This window comes from Oryctolagus cuniculus, chromosome 9, assembly GCF_051225735.1.
Source record: "Oryctolagus cuniculus isolate XC-2025 breed Fujian yellow rabbit chromosome 9, ASM5122573v1, whole genome shotgun sequence".
In the NCBI taxonomy this organism is placed as follows: Eukaryota; Metazoa; Chordata; class Mammalia; order Lagomorpha; family Leporidae; genus Oryctolagus; species Oryctolagus cuniculus.
Window position 1 is genome coordinate 107330144 of NC_142875.1, and position 19241 is coordinate 107349384.

Here is a 19241-nt window from a genome sequence, read left to right on the forward strand (position 1 = left end):
CTTCAAATTCCTGAATTTTATTTTATTCATTGTAAGTAATACACTGTCACCATGCTAGAGACTTAAATTTTAAATAATGATTCACGTTGTTCATAAATTTGTCCTCCAATTATTTGTTGAAGAATTTTGTTGTAAATGACAAAATCCCAAGGCAAACTATGTAGGTGGGTAAAGAAAATAATATAGAAAAAGTTGCATAGCCCCAAAGTGGAAAAGATAGAAAGAGTAGATTTTCAGAGCACAAGTTAAATGACACACAATGGGTAGGCATTTGTTCTAGCACTTAGATTGCCTTGTGACGCCAATACTCCATACTGGAGCGCGTCCATTCCTGGCTTCAATCCTAATTCCATCATCTTGCTAGTGCACACCTTCAGAGGAAGCTCACGCTTTGGCCTGACCCAGTCCTGGATGTTGTGGGCATTTGGGGAGTGAATCAGCAAACAGAAGATACCTCCCCCTCTGTTTTTCTACCTTTCAAATAAATACACATTTTTTTAAAAAAAGATTTTATTTATTTATTTGAAATGAAGAGTTACACACACAGAGAGGGAGAGACATGGAGGGAGGGAGGGAAGAAGGGAGGGAGGGAGAGAGAGAGATCGATTGATCAATTTTCCATCCACTGGTTTACTCCCCAAATGGCCACAAAGACTAGAGCCAGACTGGTTTGACGTTTGAAGCCAGGAGCTAGGAGCTTCTTCCATTTCTCCTACATGGGTGCAGGGGCCCAAGCACTGGGTCATCCTCTGCTGCTTTCCCAGGCACATTAGCAGGGAGTTTCATTGGAAGTGTAGCATCTGGGAATCAAACTGGTTCACATATGGGATGCTGGTGCTGCAGGCAGAAGCTTTACTGGCTATGCTGCAACGCTGGCCCTGATACAAAAATTTTAAGAGATAGATATTTTTAAAAAAATGACATATGTACATCAAGGGAAACAAAAATTTAAATTATGTGGTTAGTTTCAAATGGAATATTTTAAATGTTCTCATAAATATATTAAATTATTAAAATAAAAAATAAATGAAATGAAAGAAGAAGGAATGTTTTTAATCTGTCAGTCCAAAGGATACTGACTTCCATGCTACCACTAGGAGATTGAGTACAGGCAAACACAAATCTATAGCTTTCTAAATTCTAGAAGAATGGAATTTAAATCCATAGTGTAGCCCTGGAATCTGGGCTATGATTGAGCATTCCATCACAATGGCTAATGTTGGCTAGTTGTGTACATATTTCTATTAATTACATTTCATTAAATTTTTATAAATAAATAATCATGTACATAGTATGTGCATGAAATATGTACTCATATTTCTAATTGTTGGAATTAAATTTATTTCTATTTATATATCAATGTTTTATAAACTAAATAATGATCTTTTCTCACATATAAATAGAAGAATAATGTAATTCATTAAAGATGTCAAATAATGTAACATTCACTAATTTTTTTTTTACATTTGAAGTAGCTCTGTCCACTATTCCTATAATATTCACTTGTTACTTTCATTTAAACAATGTCACATGCCAGCTTTTTATTATATATGATATTATGGAATTTTAAATTTTTTGATATGTAACTTCATGAAAGCTAGGGTACAAAAAAGATAAAAATATACAGGCAGAACAAAATTAATAATAGTAGCTAGAGTTTTTTTATATTTTTAATTTTTTTTAGTCCACTCTATAAACAGAGGTTTAATGAACCACTAACCATAATATTCAACAACTAAAAAGAATAAAGATCACAGTTTCACCATAGTATAAACAAGGACTAAACACAACAACTATATCACAGTATGTCCATTTCATTCCTATATTTTTTTGTGTTCTATGCTAACTACTTCATTTAAAAGAAAATATATGTTATGATATTTGTCTTTTTGGGACTGGCTTATTTCACTAAGCATAATGGTTTTCAATTGCATCCATTTTGTTGAAGTAGAGTTTATTCTTAAATCATGAAAATGCACAAATATAGACATCTATACGTACATGTACAAGGGTACTCTAAAAAGTTGTGGACAGATTATATTGAAAGATGCTTATCCTTTTCCTGATTTTTGAAATACACTCATATATAAACGTGTGTGTATGGAGAGAGAAAAAGAACCAAAATGCATATTATTGTGATTATTTCTAATCATGGCAGTTCGAAATATCCTAAGAGAAACGGGTAAATTGGAGATCAATAATAAATAAAAATTATTTTAAAAATGATTGCAAAATAAATTAATTTCCAATAATTTTTTAAATGGAGGGTCCTGTGTTGTGGTGTAGTGGGTTGAGCCTCTGCTTGTGACATTGGCATCACCCATCAGAAGGCTGCTTTGAGGCCAGGTTACTCTGCTTTCAATCCAGCTTTCTGCTAATGAACCTGGGAAGGCACCAAATGACAGTCCAAATGCCTGACCCCTGTCATCCACATCATTATTCCTCTCAGTAACTGCTTTTGCTTTATTTATGACAATATATTAACTTTCTATTGGTTTGTGTTGTATAGTATATTGTATTCTATAGTCTATTTTTCTTAGTTGTACTTTAATCTTTCTTTGTGTTCATGATAAAGAGTGTCTTTTTAAGACAGTGAACAATGATTTTTAAAATATAACTATTCTTCATATTTCGAGACATTGCGTGGGATGCCAGTCTGCCATTGGAGAGCCTGGGCTGGAGGCCAGGCTCCTCTTTCAGTTCCAGCTCCCTGCAATGTGCACCCTGGAGGCAGCAGGTAACGGCACAAGTATTTCATTTCCTGCCATCCACTTGAGAGATCCTGATTAGCGCCTGGATCCTGCCTTCAGACTGGCGCAGCCTCAGCTGCTGCGGACACTTGGGGAGTTCACAAGGGAACTTTCTCTTTCACAAGGTCTCTCTCTCTCTCTCCCTCTCTCTGTCTGTCTCTGACAAATGAGAAAAATAGATTTGTGATTACTTATAGATAAAATAACAACTTATTGAGGAAAATCAAGAATAATCCAGATGAGATCAGCATGCAATCCTTGATAATATTTCTCCTTACAACAACAAACATTACAAAGAAAAACTTCAAATAAGGATGCTATTTACAAGGCATGAAGGTAAAATATTTATACTTCCATAAAATGTCACAAAAAAATAAAATATAGTAGAAATTAAAGAAAACCCAATAGTTGGGCCGGTGCCGCGGCTCACTAGGCTAATCCTCCGCCTTACGGTGCCGGCACACCGGGTTCTAGTCCCGGTCGGGGCGCCGGATTCTGTCCCGGTTGCCCCTCTTCCAGGCCAGCTCTCTGCTGTGGCCCGGGAGTGCAGTGGAGGATAGCCCAAGTGCTTGGGCCCTGCACCCCATGGGAGACCAGGATAAGTACCTGGCTCCTGCCATCGGATCAGCGCGGTGCGCCGGCCGTGGCAGCCATTGGAGGGTGAACCAACGGCAAAAAGGAAGACCTGTCTCTCTGTCTCTCTCTCTCTCTCACTGTCCACTCTGCCTGAAAAAAAAAAAAAAAAAGAAAACCCAAAAGTTGAAGGACATAGCATGCTATTGGTGTAATATATATCAATATTGTCAATATGACTAGACTCTTAAAAAACTTAATATTTTATTTATTATATTTTTGAGATAATATGTTTTTAATTTACATTATAGTCAAATGCTTAATGGCTCTACTAAAGAAAGAGTTTAACCAATAAAAATACATTGGTCCAGCAGAAAAACAGATAAGGACTTTTCACCCCTGTAAAGTAAATTTTAAAATAGTCATGAAATCATTAATACTATAGTAGTATATAATTCCTATCAATTTTAGAACAAATATTTAAAGCAAAGTTTGACAAAACACTTATTTTCAGCAAAACTAATATCCATGGGCATTTCTCTTAAAAATTTTTTTATCTCCCACATATAAGGGAGAACATACAATATTTATCTTTCTGTGTATGGCTCATTTCATTCAACATGATGTTTTAGTTACAATCCTTTTACTGCAAATGATAGACTTTCATTTAGCTGCATAATATTCCATTGTGTATATTTGTTTATACATATCACATTTCTTTATTCATTCATCTGATGACTAGACTTTAAATAAAAATTACTTGAAAAATTAAGATTAAATGAAATGCCAAGCATAATACCATGGAAGTTTTTTTTTTTTTTAAAAAAACAGCTGTGCTGAAGTATAATGTAATATAGAGTAAAATCCATATTATATAAATCCATGATTTTTGATATGGTCACAGAATGAAAACTATTAACAGGACTGTTCAAATTCAGAGAGTTTTTAACATCTCTAAAAGAAGCACTGTGTTGACTAATGGGCAGGTTCTAGTCCGCTGTCTCCTTGGCCCTCAGCAACCCCTAATCCACTCTCCATGTGTTTGCCTATTCTTGATATTTCACATAAATGGATTCAATGATCTTTTAGAAAACCTGAATGACTCAAATATAATGTTGAGTCAGACACAAAAAACATGAATTTTTGGTGAGAATATTGTACTTTAATGACTGTTCCAAGAAATTTCATTGTTAGTACTGTATAATTCACTTTAAGACTTTTCAATCATAATATTATTTCCATTTCATGAAATATGAAATTACCTGGCAGACTCCAAATTCCAGTGTGTTACTTCTAGAGCTTATGCTTACAGTTATATGTTTTTAAAGATTTGCAACTGTCTGATTGAAGGCCAGATAAGGATAACATAGCACAGTTATGTTCACCATATGACAGTTCTTTTATTCTGCAAGGGTTAAAAATGCTTAATTCAGTTTTATTTTATAGGGACAATCTATGAAACAGAAGCATTTCTCATGTAATTGTAAAATAAGAAATCATGAAAGTGAATAATGACATTTTTATATACTACTAGGGCATTTAGTTATTATGAAAAATGAGCAGACTCTTCTTATACTCATATCAGCATTTCACTAACTTACTTTTTATTTATCTATTTTCACCTTGAAAGACACAGACAGAAAAGAGAGACAGGAAGAAAAGAAGAGAGAGAGGGAGAGAGAGAGAGACAGAGAGAGAGAGGGAGGGAGAGAGAGAGAGGGAGAGAGAGATCTCCCATCTGCTGGTTCACTTTCTGAATGCCCAGGAGCCTGAAACTCCCTCTGGGCCTCTCACATGGGAGCCAGGGACCCAAGCACTTGAACCAAGATCTTCCACTTCCCAGAGAGCATTATCAGGAATCTGGGTCAGGTGCAGAGAAGACGGGACTCAAACCAGGCACTCTGATGGGGGATGTGGGTGTCCCAAGCAGTGGGTTAACTCATTGAGCCATGCCTGCCTCCTTCACTGATTTCCACTATTTTTCTCCATGTGTAAAATTCAACTTACACTTATGAGTGGTATTCTCCTTAGTTTTCCATTTTTATATTTTTCTTCAATTATATGTCAGCATCCAAAACCACTTACTTTAGTTTGAAAGTTGAGCCATTTACTGATATCCATGAATCATGAGAGTGCTTACGAAAGACTCCAATCCATGATAGAAATGAGTGGGAACTTAGAAATTTCTATCAGAAAAAAAGAATTTCATTTAAATAATCACTTGTAAACTTTTATTATTCTTTAAAAAATGCAGGTAGTTAATTCTTCCATAGGATCTTTAATGTTCAAAATAAAATGAATAGACTATAAAATGATCAAAAACCACTTTTTCATTGCCAATATTTTCCACAAATATTTGTAATTTTAAGTTAAAAATAACTCAAATATTTACGGTTTCAATTTCACTCTTTTCTGTATCTTAATAAGAAATATTTGATTTGTGTAACTTAATAGTTACCCATGTTAACAAAAGAGAGATAACATGGACTTAGAGATGTTTCCAGATCTTAAACATTCATTTCTCCAGTTACTGTGACCAAATCAATGGGTTTTTTTTATTATCTTTCTTAAGAGTCTGGGTTTTGAAAAGAAATTAAGAATTCAAGAAATAAGTGACATAAAAGCAAAAAATGTGGTTTCCTGGGCACCACATCATTCTTGAACAGCCCGCACTGTTTCCTGTATTTTGTTATTGATGTTGGTGGTGGTGGAATATGAATGGTTCAGCGTGGCATAAACATGTTTCTCTCTCATGAACACATTTATAAACTCTGGAACTGATGAAAGACAGCCACGGAAATCCTGAAAAGTGTAAAGCAAAAGGCAAAGTGGGTTGGCCCCTGGATTAGGGAGCAACAGAAGTTGGTGCATCAGATGTCCCCACCCAACAGAAGAGAATTTGAAGTTTCCCAGCACCCATTCTAGCAATAAGAGGGGACTCATGAAAGCTCACACCCCTTGTGTTTTGGGAGGGAATCCTGCCAGTGACACAGGCAAGGCTGGAACCACTGGCGAGGATGGTTTATCAAGAGACCTGCTGAGTACAAGCACATGCCTCTCGCTCCCACCAAGAGACACAGGGCATGGGAGGTATGGAGGGTCAGCAAAGGGAATTCCACAATGACAAGTGCTCTACCCAAAAATTGTCCCTGACAACATGAGACCCAGTTTTTACATCCAGGGAATCCAGATAGAATGGATTTGAAAGTGCTGTATTTACACAACGCAGCAGAGAAAATTAGCAAAGTAGGTAAATGAAATAATATGGATGAATTTCCCAAATATTAGGTGAAACTGAATTGACATACATGCTGCAACATTTCATTGATACAAAGTTCACCAAGGCAATGTAGTATTAAAGGTAAGGATAATGGATTAAGGAGGGGAGCCATGAGAATGTACACAGGGACAGGGTTGCTACTGGCTGCAAACTTCTACATAGTGATCTGACCTGTGGTAACATCAGTCTATTCACTTTGTGATCAATATGCATAATCATGAAATGCTTAGTTTTCTTTAGATATGATAAGATCAAAAAGCAAAATTATCTTGAAAAAAGTATATGCATTAGCACAGCATTCCAAGAAAAGCAAAAACTGGAAATACTTAAATGTACATTGGCAGTATACAAACACAAATACGATGTTGTAAAGCCAAGAAACAATATAATATCATATAGACTTGAAAATAAGCTAAAATATGCACAGGAATGTGAATGAATTATTCAAATATTATGTTGTATGAAATAGCTTTTAAAAATGCATGAAAAAGGGGCCAGCTCTGTGGAGTAGCGGGTAAAGCCGCCGCTTGCAGTGCCGGCATCCCATATGGGTGCCGGTTCGAGACCTGGCTGCTGGACTTCCAATCCAGCTTTCTGCTATGGCCTGGGAAAATAGTAGAAGATGGTCCAAGTCCTTGGGCCCCTGCACCTACATAGGAGACCTGGAAGAAGCTCCTGGCTCCTGGCTTTGGATCGGCGCAGCTCCCAGCTGCCATCTGGGGAGTGAACCAGCGGATGGAAGACCTTTTTATTTCTCTCTCTGCCTCTCCTCTCACTGTGTAACTATGATTTTCAAATAAATAATTAAATCTTTAAAAAATGCATGAAACATTTAGAATCTTACCACTTCTTCCTCATGATCTATATAGAGCAGATTTGAGTTCTTAGAAGCACAGGCCATCACACTGTCATTCCAAGTTTTTTTTTCCATGCTAGTATAATAACAACTGTTGGAATATATTAACCACTCCTTTGGACAATGATGACAATGCAATGCTGAAGAAAGATTGGGGATTACTATCCAGAAACAACATGAATTTTTGAATAGTTAAAATGAATTTACATAGGTATAAATACATACATACGTAACATATCTGTGCATCCCACAGGCTTACACATTGGAAACAAAGCAGAAACACTCATACAGAGAAGCACAGAAAAGAGTCAGCTTCTTAGCCCCCAATTTATCTGCCAATATCTAGCAAACAAACAATGAAACCAAAAGCATCCAGTATATGCATGTTCTGAAAGTCAGTGAACAACCCACTTTCTTAGAATAGTAAACTTATCTCTTATTATATTATTGAATTAGGAAATTTGAGCTGACAAAAAGACTGCACAGTGCTTTTAAATTATTATTTCTACATGTTGTGGGACAAACAGAAATACCCTATCTGTGTTTATGAATATTTGGTGCACATTTTTTAGTTTAATTTTATTTATCTAAACTAACCAAATTTTGCATGGCTTTATTACAAGCAGAATCTCTACAAATACCAGAACTTTGAAAATAATCAAATACCTTTCTGGGTTCTTCTTATATGAGAAGAATTGTTCTGTTCCTGTATTGCAGTAGCTAGAGGAAGTAATTAATATAAAATTAATATGTAAGTAAGTCATAGTAATTTGAGCTCCTTAGATCAAAATTTTGTATGTTGTTGAGAATTAGAATAAAATTGTTTTTCTAAGAGAAATTGATAAAGTAATGAAGGCTTATGGGAGGATCATTTCAAAAGCCTAGAAAGGAGCAAATGTTGTGATTTCTTCATTTCAACATTTGATTATGACTACTTGCACAGTTCATTTGTATTTCTCAGTAAGGGTTTTCACTCTCCAATATATATATATATGTATATGTAAAATATATATGTATACACATATATTTAAAAGTTATTTCCACAATACTTTTGACAAATGCATAATAACCATCCACATTTAGTAAAAATATATACAAGGGGTCTTCAAAAACTTTATGGAATATCTATATTACAAAAAAAAACTGTCAATGGATTTCCAAATGCTTGGAACTCTAATAAACTTATATTTAATTCTATTTTCCCAAGAAATTTTTGAACTATCCTTGCAAATCAAAATGAAAACTCTGCCCCTGATATTATTGTACAGGGTCACTTTCAATCATCAAAGTGGAAAGTTTCTTTCTAATGTTTCAAAAATATACATACATACAGGGAATAGCAATTGTCATTGTTACCACCACAGTGACCATTAAGACAAAGCAGATGACTCCCAGGATCCCAGAAATGATCTTCTCTGGAGGGAGAGTTGAATCTACAGGGAGAGAAATGGAAACGCTCAGATAGGAAGATGGAGACAGAAGAATGACATACAAGAGAATGCACCTGTGCCAGGAATGATGCAGATGAATTTGCACTACAAATCCACATGTACTATTGTAATCGGTCTCTGGAATATACCACTATGTTTTCAGTAAACAGAGTGCTCCATGAGTTCTGGGCTAAAATTGAGCAAAATCTGAATAAAATTCGTCTTCAGATTTCATATTAGAATAACTTACCCAACATCCTGTTCTGATCCTCACAAACAAAAAACATCACTTTTTTATTATTATTTTTGACAGGCAGAGTGGACAGTGAGAGAGAGAGACAGAGAGAAAGGTCTTCCTTTTGCCATTGGTTCACCCTCCAATGGCCGCCGCGGCCGGCGCATCGTGCTGATCCGAAGCCCGGAGCCAGGTGCTTCTCCTGGTCTCCCATGGGGTGCAGGGCCCAAGGACTTGGGCCATCCTCCACTGCACTCCTGGGCCACAGCAGAGAGCTGGCCTGGAAGAGGGGTAACCGGGACAGAATCCGGCGCCCCGACTGGGACTAGAACCCGGTGTGCCAGTGCCGCAAGGCTGAGGATTAGCCTATTGAACCACGGCGCCGGCCAAAACATCATTTTTCATGTCATGAGTTCCCCACTCTTTCCCCACATCTCTGCAACCCAACTGCACGTTCCAGACCAGCTAGATATATAGAGGAGCAGTTAAATGTTACCTTTGCAACGGCCATTCTTGTCATTCCCTTGACGTTCTTGAGAAACGTTTTGAAGGTTTAATTCCACATAGGTTATTTCCTCTTCAGTGTCTGAAATGGAGATTTTAGTGCCCTTTGGTCTCCTTTGCTGCTTCTTTGGGCCCTTGGTCAGATTCAACTCCGAGTAGACTACTCTTTGGTTATTCATCTCTGAGCTGAATGACGTCTGGCACTGTGCTCTGATAATTCTACTGAAGAGGCTAATAAATGGTGCATGTGATGAGAAGATCCCTGGTACAGCAAAGAATGGGCAGGGCGGAGCGTGAGAATTGGTGCTTATTTTGTGACTGGGGAACTAAGAGTTTCCTTAGAGCACTGAACACGTGTCTTACATCAAAATATATATTTTTAAAAATTCTTTTTTTAAAAAAATATTTATTTATTTATTTGAGAGACAGAGTACAGAGAGAGATAGACAGACAGAAAGAAAAGTTTTCGATCAGTTGGTTCACTCCCCAAATGGCTGCAACAACTGAAGCAGGGGTGATCCAAAGCCTGGAGCAAAGAGTTTCTTCTGGGTCTGCCACATGGGCTCAGGGGCCCAAGTACTTGGGCCATCTTCCACTGCCTTCCCAGGCCATAGCAGAGAGCTGGACTGAAAAGAAGCAGCAGGAACATGAACTGGCAGCCATATGGGATATTGGCGCCTCATGCACTGCAGGCGGAGGCTTAGCCTACTACACTACACCACAATGCCAGCCTCAAAGATTTTTTATCAAGGTATAATTGTTGGGTCTATAACAAACAAATTAGGAAAAAATAAAGATGATCATGAATAAGGTCAAGATTGTACAGAAATTTTACCATCATTAGAATATTTGTATTAAAATAATAATTTTGTAATGGAAAAATATGAATCAATTTTATAATAATTTTTAAATCCAATAATGGTTAAAGACTAAGTATTCTAAACATTAAGACTACAATGGTGGACATACATATTGATTTCTTGCATTACATTATATTATATTTATTAGTACTTTATTATTTATCTACTACATGGCTTAGGCATTATTAAATTGTCTTTTATTTTGAACAATTGAGGTGTTCTGAGAAGTTAAAAATTTAAGAATATTTTATATTTTAGAAAATTTTATGTAATAGAATTAACTGATGCATATCCTAAACAATATTGGAAACATTACAAAAAATAAATATAACAAAAGTAATCGACACTTTACTTAATGGCTAAAATATGAAATAACAAATTGATAAATAGAAATGTAGACCATTTATTGAAGAAAACTGTAGGTTGAAACATCCTGAAATATTTTATAGTTGTCAAAATCAGTGAGGGTTATTTTAGTTGTGTATTTATAGTAATTCAGATAATACAATTTAATAATTCAGTTGATGGGCCCTGGAGTCAGTGAGATCTAGAGTTAGTTCCAGCTTTGAAACTTACAATATGTGATCTTTAAAAAGTAACTTAGTGTCTAATAATCTAGTTTATTCATCCAAAACCACTGAGTATTTATAGAATATAATAAATTTAAAAATCACTCATGCTGATACTTAAAGCTCTTAATAAATGTTAATTATTTTAAATTATTTTATTAACCAAAATGCTATATTAATGTTTCTATCAGACCATTGAAAGAAATCATTAGAGAAAGCTCTTTTATAATCAGTGTAGTATATCTACTTTTGAATATCCCGATGAATTTATAAAAAGTTTTTTATTGTTGAGTTAAATTTAGCACTATAAACCATCTCATTCTGCTTTTTATTAAAGAAAAAATTGCTTTTGTTTAATCTAAGCAGGTGTCTGAGAATCATATGGTCTTTACCATACAATGAAATTCCTTATGAGTTTATTTATAATTACTGGGCTAAATATTAATTAAGATTATTCAAAGGCATGATATACTGATTTCAACTTCAAAATTCATTACACATGGTCATGAGTCAAATGTATTTCATTTTAAAATACATTAATTAACAAACCCAAATATGTATGTGTGTACTTGACTAATTCCCCATAGGCAATGATTTGAATATTTTAAGAAATTCTCCAGCATACTTTGCATTATAAGTTTTTACTCTGAATAAGCGAATAAAGACATCAGTGTTCTGCTTTTATTTTATTATATAATTAATTGTACTTTGGCTGCATTATATCTAGCTTTTGTAATCTTCCATTCACTATGGTGAGCTAGTAGAGAGACAGATTAGTAGCGCCACATACCTTCTGTTGCCAGAAAGTCGTGCCTCCATTAGTAGGGCAGCCTGGTTACTCTCCTAAGGAGACCTGCATAGCTGAGTAACCAAAGGTGAAATTTAAAGACATAAATCCCAGACAAGAACAATGTCTCTGATCTTCACAGACTGTTCTGTAAAGACTCAGAGTGAGTCAAGAGTGGAAAAAGTAGATTTCTCATCAATGTGTCACTTAAGGTTTGAACAGGAAATTCTCACATTTTGGCAACTTTAAAATTAGTTTATTTCCTCACACACCTCCAGAATATAGGAGACTTTTTTTTCTGGTAGAAAAACAAACTGTTGAAATCTTTACTTAATGTATGCTAAACTGATCTTCTGTATATAAAGAGAATTGAAAGTGAATCCTCATGTGAATGGAAGGGGAGAGGGAATGGGAAAGGGGAGGGTTGCGGGTGGGAGGGATGTTATGGGGGGGAAGCCATTGTAATCCATAAGCCGTACTTTTGGAAATTTATATTCATTATTCATTAAATAAAAGTTAAAAAAAAAACAAACTGGACCTCTAGGTGTGCATTGAGTTTTTCCATTTCCAAGTACCTCTGAACAACTGTTTTCTTATTCCATAATATATAGGCGGATAGAAACTTGACTACTCATGCAGTTTGTTTCCATCTCAGTCACAAAAATTGCCAATTTTGTTGTTTAAGATACACTTAAGAAGTATATCTTAAATGTTTAAGTACTACTTTTAGATCAGGTTGCAAAATTTTAGCATTATATACTTACTTTCCTCATATCATTATTATGCAATTTCTATTATGATGAAAAATTCTAAAATTCATAGTAAAATTATCAATAGATATATAATATTTGTCACTATTTATACTAAGGAATTACCAGATCAAATTTTTGTATTAGTACAAAAATCATCATTAACAAGCTTGTCTTCTTAATTTCTCTACTTTAATTCTTGAAATTCCTGCATTTCATTTTACTTTAAAAAATGAGTCCTTTAGTCTTTTAGATTTACCATGATAAAAATAAATATATCTTAAAAGGGGAAAACACTTGGGCTGGCGCTGTGGCACAGTGGGTTAATACTCTGGCCTGAAGTACTGGCATCCCATATGGATGCTGGTTCGAGACCTGGCTGCTCTGCTTCCGATCCAGCTCTCTGCTATGGCCTGGGAAAGCAGTAGAAGATGGCCCAAGTCCTTAGGCCCCTGCACCCACGTGGAAGACCTGGAGGAAGCTCCCGGCTCCTGGCTTTGGATCGGCACAGCTCCGGCTGTTGCGGCCATCTGGGGACTGAACCAGCGGATGGAAGACCTCTTTCTCTCTCTCTCTCTGCCTCTCCTCTCTCTGTGTAACTGACTTTCAAATAAATAAATAAACCTTTAAAAGGAAAAAAAGGAGAAAACATTAATGGTATCAAATGATGTCAGCATGCCAGAGATTAAAACAGTACATAACTGCTTATGCTACTCATTCACCCGTTTTCCATCACGACTAATTATATTTCAATAAGAATATTTTGTTGTAATGGACAAAACCCAAGTCACTCAGTCCTGTTAGTCATTGGTTCGGCAACCAAAACCATCCACCAACAAGCCCAGGAGGAGTCGTACAAACCAATACTTTCATAGCCAGGTTTGTGGACCTGTCTCCACTGCAGACTCTGAGAGAACTCTTGGTTCCTGCCCCTCTAAGTTGCATTCTGAGTTCATTCTTGACCACAGGAAACTTCTGGATACATATCTCTGTTGTTTCCAGGACAGGCTTACCAACCTCAGTCCCAAAGCAGGTACAGAAATGAAAGATGTGGTTTATGTGTGCCAAGACTCATGTTGAAAAAGTAACTGTGAAATTTGTAAAAAAAATTGTAAAAAAATTATAAAAAAGTATTTATTTATTTAAAAGGCAAAGTGACAGAGGAAGAGAGGAGAGATACACATCGCTGGTTCACTACCCAAATGGCCACAACAGCCAGGGTTGGGCCAGGCTGAAGCCACGAGCCCAGAACCCTATCCAGGTCTCCCACATGAAAGGCAAGAGAGATGCAAGCACTTGGGCCATCATCCACTGCCTTCCCAGGAAGCCAGATGGGAAGCACAGCAGTACAGACTTTAACCATCACTCTGACGTGAGATGTGGGCAGCCCACTGGGGGATTGGGGTAGCAAGTGGGAAGTAAATGGGTAATAGGAGCTCCAGCTTCATGAAAGCATTAATGTTGCCTCCATGAGGCTGAATGAGTTACTGAAGAACAAGCTGTTCTAAAGTGTGTCAGTATCCTTGGCTTGCTCGCTTGCTTTGTTTCTTTCAGTGTGAGCTCCTCACTTCCGCACATACTTCTTGCTCCTTCCCTCCATGCAAGGAGCAGCAAAGGGCAACCGTCAGAAGCCAAGCCAATGACAACACCAGAACCATGAGCTTTTCTTTTCTTTATAAATTAGCCAACCTCAGTTATTTTCTTATAGAAACAGAACGCAACAAGGACAGGCCTAGAATCTGGGCTCCTGCCTGTCTCAGCTGCAGATTGACAGCACAGTAAGCACACAGAAGGAGACACAATGATTAGTTCTTCTGTAGTGTGATCTGTTGAACTTGATCCCACGGTGGGTCCTGAAATGGCCCTGTAATTTGGTATGAGTCATTCTCTATCTCAGTCTGAAAGTAGGTCTGCCCACCAGGAGTCTTCCCATGACTCCAGAAATAGACATGGTTTTAGCTGTGAAGAAGCCCTGTGAGTCAGTCAGAGACCTCTCTTAGTCATGGATTAGGGCAATGCTGTCTCTCAAGGATGGACCCAGGGATCCAGTGGGAGCTGTCCCAGGTACCTAGAAAAGTCACACCCGCTCCACATACCTAGTTAAAGGTTTATTATCTGCATATCCTGAAGTGGACCCTCATCCTTGCACCAGCCCTGTGGATCAAGGAGTTGAAGATAGTCCTGTTTTTGCAGGGAACAGACAGCCATGATATCCAAACCCCTAAAGCCCTTGACTTAGCTCTTATTCCATTCAGTGTTCTCTTGGGGATAATATCATCAGAATAGAAATATAAGAGGAAGATCTTAACCTACTGAAACCAGTCTGTAAAGACTGGAGAGGTGTTGCTCCTTTGAGGGCACATACAAGTTCATTTGGATAATGACGAATCAGGCAAACATGATGTCATCAAAAGAATACAATAATGCTCTAAAACTAAGTAAAGTGCCTGAGTTTGAATTCCAGCTCTGGATCCTAATTCTGTCTTTTTGTTAATGTATACTCTCTGAGGCAGCAGGTGGCTCAGCTGGTTGAGTCTCTGCCACTAGTGTGGAAGTCTTGGGTTGAGTTTCAGATCCTGGCTTCATTCTGGTCCACGTCCAGCTGCTCTAAGCATTTGTAAAGTTAATCAGTGGATAAGAGATCTGTCTTTTTGTCTCTCTGTCTCTCTCTTTTCCTGGTTCTCTGCCCTTCAAGTAAATGAATAATGAATGAATACATTTTTATAAAAAAGTTCTAACAACCAACCCCAAAGAAATAGAGATGTACAAATTACTTGAATGAAAATTTAAAATAATTATCTTAAAGAAAATCAAATGGATATAAGAACCATATATAGACAACTAATGAAATTAAGAGAACAATACATGAATGTATTGAGAAATTTAATAAAGTGAAGAACTGCTGTATTTTTATCATATAAAATATACTTTAACTCAAAAAGGCTCTTGTGGCCATTTGGGGGTGTGAACCAACAGAAGAAAGATCTTTCACACTGTCTCTCCTTCTCTCTCTGTAAATCTGTCATTCAAATTAATAAATAAATCTTAAGAATTCTAAATCTATTATAGGGAGATGTTGACAGTAAAGGTAGAGAATATCAGAACTCTACTTTCAACAGTGGAGAGAACATCCAGACATTGGACTTTATCAAGTAGAAATGACCACAATGGTATAAAACCAGGAAGTGATAGCAGAAAGAAAACAGGAAGATTCATCAATATACAATGATTAAATGGTATGCTCCTAAATAACTGATAAGTCACAGAAGAAATCAAAAGGGGAGTCAAAAATATCTTAACACAAATAAAAAATTGAAGTATAACAGAATATTAGGCAGGATAACTAAGAGAAGAGATAGAGTATTATAATAAATAAATCCAGAAATGAAAACAGATGCATTATACTGATAGAACAGAAATACAAGTAATCACACATGACCAAATTAACAATATGTGTCAAGAAATTATATAACATAGAAGAAATGAATAAATACTTAGAAACATTCAATCTGCAAACATTGAAACTTGAAGAAATAGAAAATTCAAATGGACAAATAGAAGGGAGTTTGAGTCAATACTTGAAAATATCCCATCAAATAAAAGCCCACTCCTCATGGCTTTAATACTGAATTCTTCCATTTAAAGAACTAAAACTTATGTTTTCCCCAAATACAAAACAAGAAGAGAAAGAGGCAGTTAAAAATTTATTTAAAAAGCCAATGTTACTCTAACATTGTCCAGACAAGGATATCATAAGAAAAAAAAATTGCAGTGGAATAAACCTTACAAGCATAGATTGAAAAAAGAAAAAAAAAGTCAGTAAAATATCAGCAAAGGGAATGAAACAACACATTAAAATTGTTAACCACTTCAAGAATGATTAATTATTGGGATAAAAAGATGTTTCCACATATTCAAATCAAAAAATTTGATGCGGCCGGCGCCGTGGCTCAATAGGCTAATCCTCCACCTTGCGGCGCCGGCACACCGGGTTCTAGTCCCGGTCGGGGCGCCGGATTCTGTCCCGGTTGCCCCTCTTCCAGGCCAGCTCTCTGCTATGGCCAGGGAGTGCAGTGGAGGATGGCCCAGGTGCTTGGGCCCTGCACCCCATGGGAGACCAGGAAAAGCACCTGGATCCTGGCTCCTGCCATCGGATCAGCGCGGTGCGCCGGCTGCAGCGGCGGCCATTGGAGGGTGAACCAACGGCAAAGGAAGACCTTTCTCTCTCTGTCTCTCTCTCTCACTGTCCACTCTGCCTGCCAAAAAAAAAAAAAAAAAAAAAAAAAAAATTTGATGCACCAATTAACAGAATTAATACAAAGACCATAAGATATATCATTGAGGACAGAAAGAGTGCTGGACGTTATTCAACATCTTTCCATGACAAAATCTTTCTATAAATTTTGTATAAAAGAAATACATGTCAATACAGTCATGGTCATATATGATAAGCCCACAGCTAATACATTCAATAGTAAATGATTGAAAGCTTTTACTCTAAATTCAGGAACAACACAAGGCAGACACTTTTATCACTTTTATCCAATATATGAGCAAATTAATTAAGAGATTAAAAACAGTCAAGAGGTAAAGGGCATCAAACTCAGGAAAGGGGGAGTTAAATGGTCTCTCCATAGGTTATTGATTTTGCATACATCTATAAAAAGTATAAAGACTCTATGGCTGGCGCCACAGCTCACTAGGCTAAACCTCCACTTGCAGCACCAGCACTCCAGGTTCTAGTCCCGGTTGGGGCACCAGATTCTGTCCTGGTTGCTCCTCTTCCAATCCAGCTCTCTGCTGTGGCTCAGGAAGGCAGTGGAAGATGGCCCAAGTGCTTGGGCCCTGCACCCACATGGGAGACCAGGAAGAAGCACCTGGCTCCTGGCTTTGGATCAGCGCAGATTTACTGCAAAGTAAACATTCAGTAAAATCAAGAGGTAACTGACAGAATGGGAGAAAATATTTGCAAATTGTGAAAGTGATAAAGTATTAATATCCAGGATCTATAAAGAGCTCAAGAAACTCAACACAAAACAAAGAATCCAGTTAAGAAATGAGCAAAGGTCTTGAATAGGCATTTTTCACAAAAAGGAAATTCAAGTGGCTAACAGGCACATGAAGAAATGCTCAGGATCATTAACCATCAGGGAAATGCAAAACAAAACAAAAACAACCAAAACACAATGAGGTTTCAGCTCAACCCAGTTAGAATTTCTTCCATACAGAAATCAATAAACAATGAATGATGGCAAAGATGTGGGGAAATGTACCCTAATCCCCAATAGATGGGAATATAAAGTAGTACAGCCATTGTGGAAAACGGTATGTAGATTCATCACAAATCTCAAAATAGATCTAATATTTAACCCAGCCATACCACTCCTGGGAATTTATCAAATGAAATAAAATCAGCATATGAAAGAGTTATCTGTACCTGTATGTTTTTTTCAGCTCAATCCACAATAGCTAAGATATGGAATCAACCCAGATGCCCATCAACTAATGACTGGATAAAGAAATAGTGGCATCTATATGGTATGGACTACCACTCAGTTGTAAAAATGGATGAAATCCTTTTTTTTGCCAACCAAATGGATGCAACTGGAAACTATTAGACTTAGTGAAATAATCAGTCTCAAAAAGAAAAATATCATATGTGTTTCCTCTGATATATGGTAGTTTGGAACAGAACACAAAAAAGCACATAACACTGAAACAAACATCTTGTGATATGATTGTTTTTAACCCTTGTTTATATGCCTGTGGAACTGTGGTCTTCCTACTTTTTACATGCTGAATATTAGGGTTACTGGAGCATTATGCCTATGATTATAGGGTGAACTGAAATTATATTTTTTGCAATATACTATGGTCCAAACGGACCCAACTTCTATCTACAGAATCTTTTATCCCACAGTTCAAGAATACACATCCTTTTCATCAGTGCATGGAATGTTTTTTAGGATAGACCATATGTTAGGCCACAAAGCAAGTCTCAGCATATTTAAAACAATAGAAATCATGTATCTTTTCTGACCACAATGGAATGAAGCTGGAAACGAACAACTTAAAAATCTCTAGAAAATATGCAAACACACGGAGACTGAACAGCACGCTCCTGAATGAACCTTGCGTCATAGAAGAAACAAAAAGGGAAATAAAATAGTATATACAGGAAATTATTTTTTAAATTATAGCTAAGCAAAAGCTTTACCAAGTAGTGAAAGTACATGGGACTATACTGTCTTTTATGTACTTTAAAGGAAGTATAAATTGGTATCACACTTTGGAAAGTTTGGTGTAGTCCTCTAAAGATGGGCAAGTCTCAGCAATTCTAGTCATAAGTGTGTATCTAAGAAATACTGTGAGCTGGATTGGAAGTGGAGCAACCAGGACTCCAACCTCCAACCTGAGCTTTATAGGCGATGCAGGAGTCACAGGCAGCAGCTTAACTGCTATGCCACAGCACTGGTCTCTCTCCCCAGAGTCTTGATTTGCATTCACCTGATCTTCAATGAGCTTAGGATCTTTCCTTTTTCACTGGATTTCCATGCTTGCTTTTATGTGAAACATGTTTTTTATTTTCCCCATCTTTTCTTTTCTGTTTCTTCCCTTCCCTCCCTCCCTTCCTTTCTCCCTCCTGTC

At 36.8% G+C, this 19241-nt stretch overlaps 1 protein-coding gene across 3 annotated transcripts; it reads right to left on the bottom strand.

The window, feature by feature from the left end:
- Positions 1-492: 492 nt before the first annotated feature.
- On the bottom strand, positions 493-12020 carry LOC100337728 (NKG2-A/NKG2-B type II integral membrane protein). Of its 3 annotated transcripts, XM_008259642.5 has the most exons (8): positions 11848-11996; positions 9621-9890; positions 8791-8892; positions 8126-8179; positions 7448-7599; positions 5409-5509; positions 4586-4728; positions 493-878 (listed from the first exon to the last, which is right to left on the bottom strand). In XM_008259642.5, exons 2-7 carry the CDS (start codon positions 9805-9807, stop codon positions 4617-4619), a joined length of 708 nt encoding a protein of 235 aa, XP_008257864.2. In that variant the 5' UTR covers positions 9808-9890; positions 11848-11996; the 3' UTR covers positions 493-878; positions 4586-4616. The 3 variants fall into 3 exon arrangements, 2 of the variants coding, with proteins under 2 accessions (XP_008257864.2, XP_017198864.2); XR_016212982.1 differs by lacking the exon at positions 5409-5509; XM_017343375.4 differs by lacking the exon at positions 4586-4728 and having other exon boundaries at positions 11848-12020.
- Positions 12021-19241: the final 7221 nt, after the last annotated feature.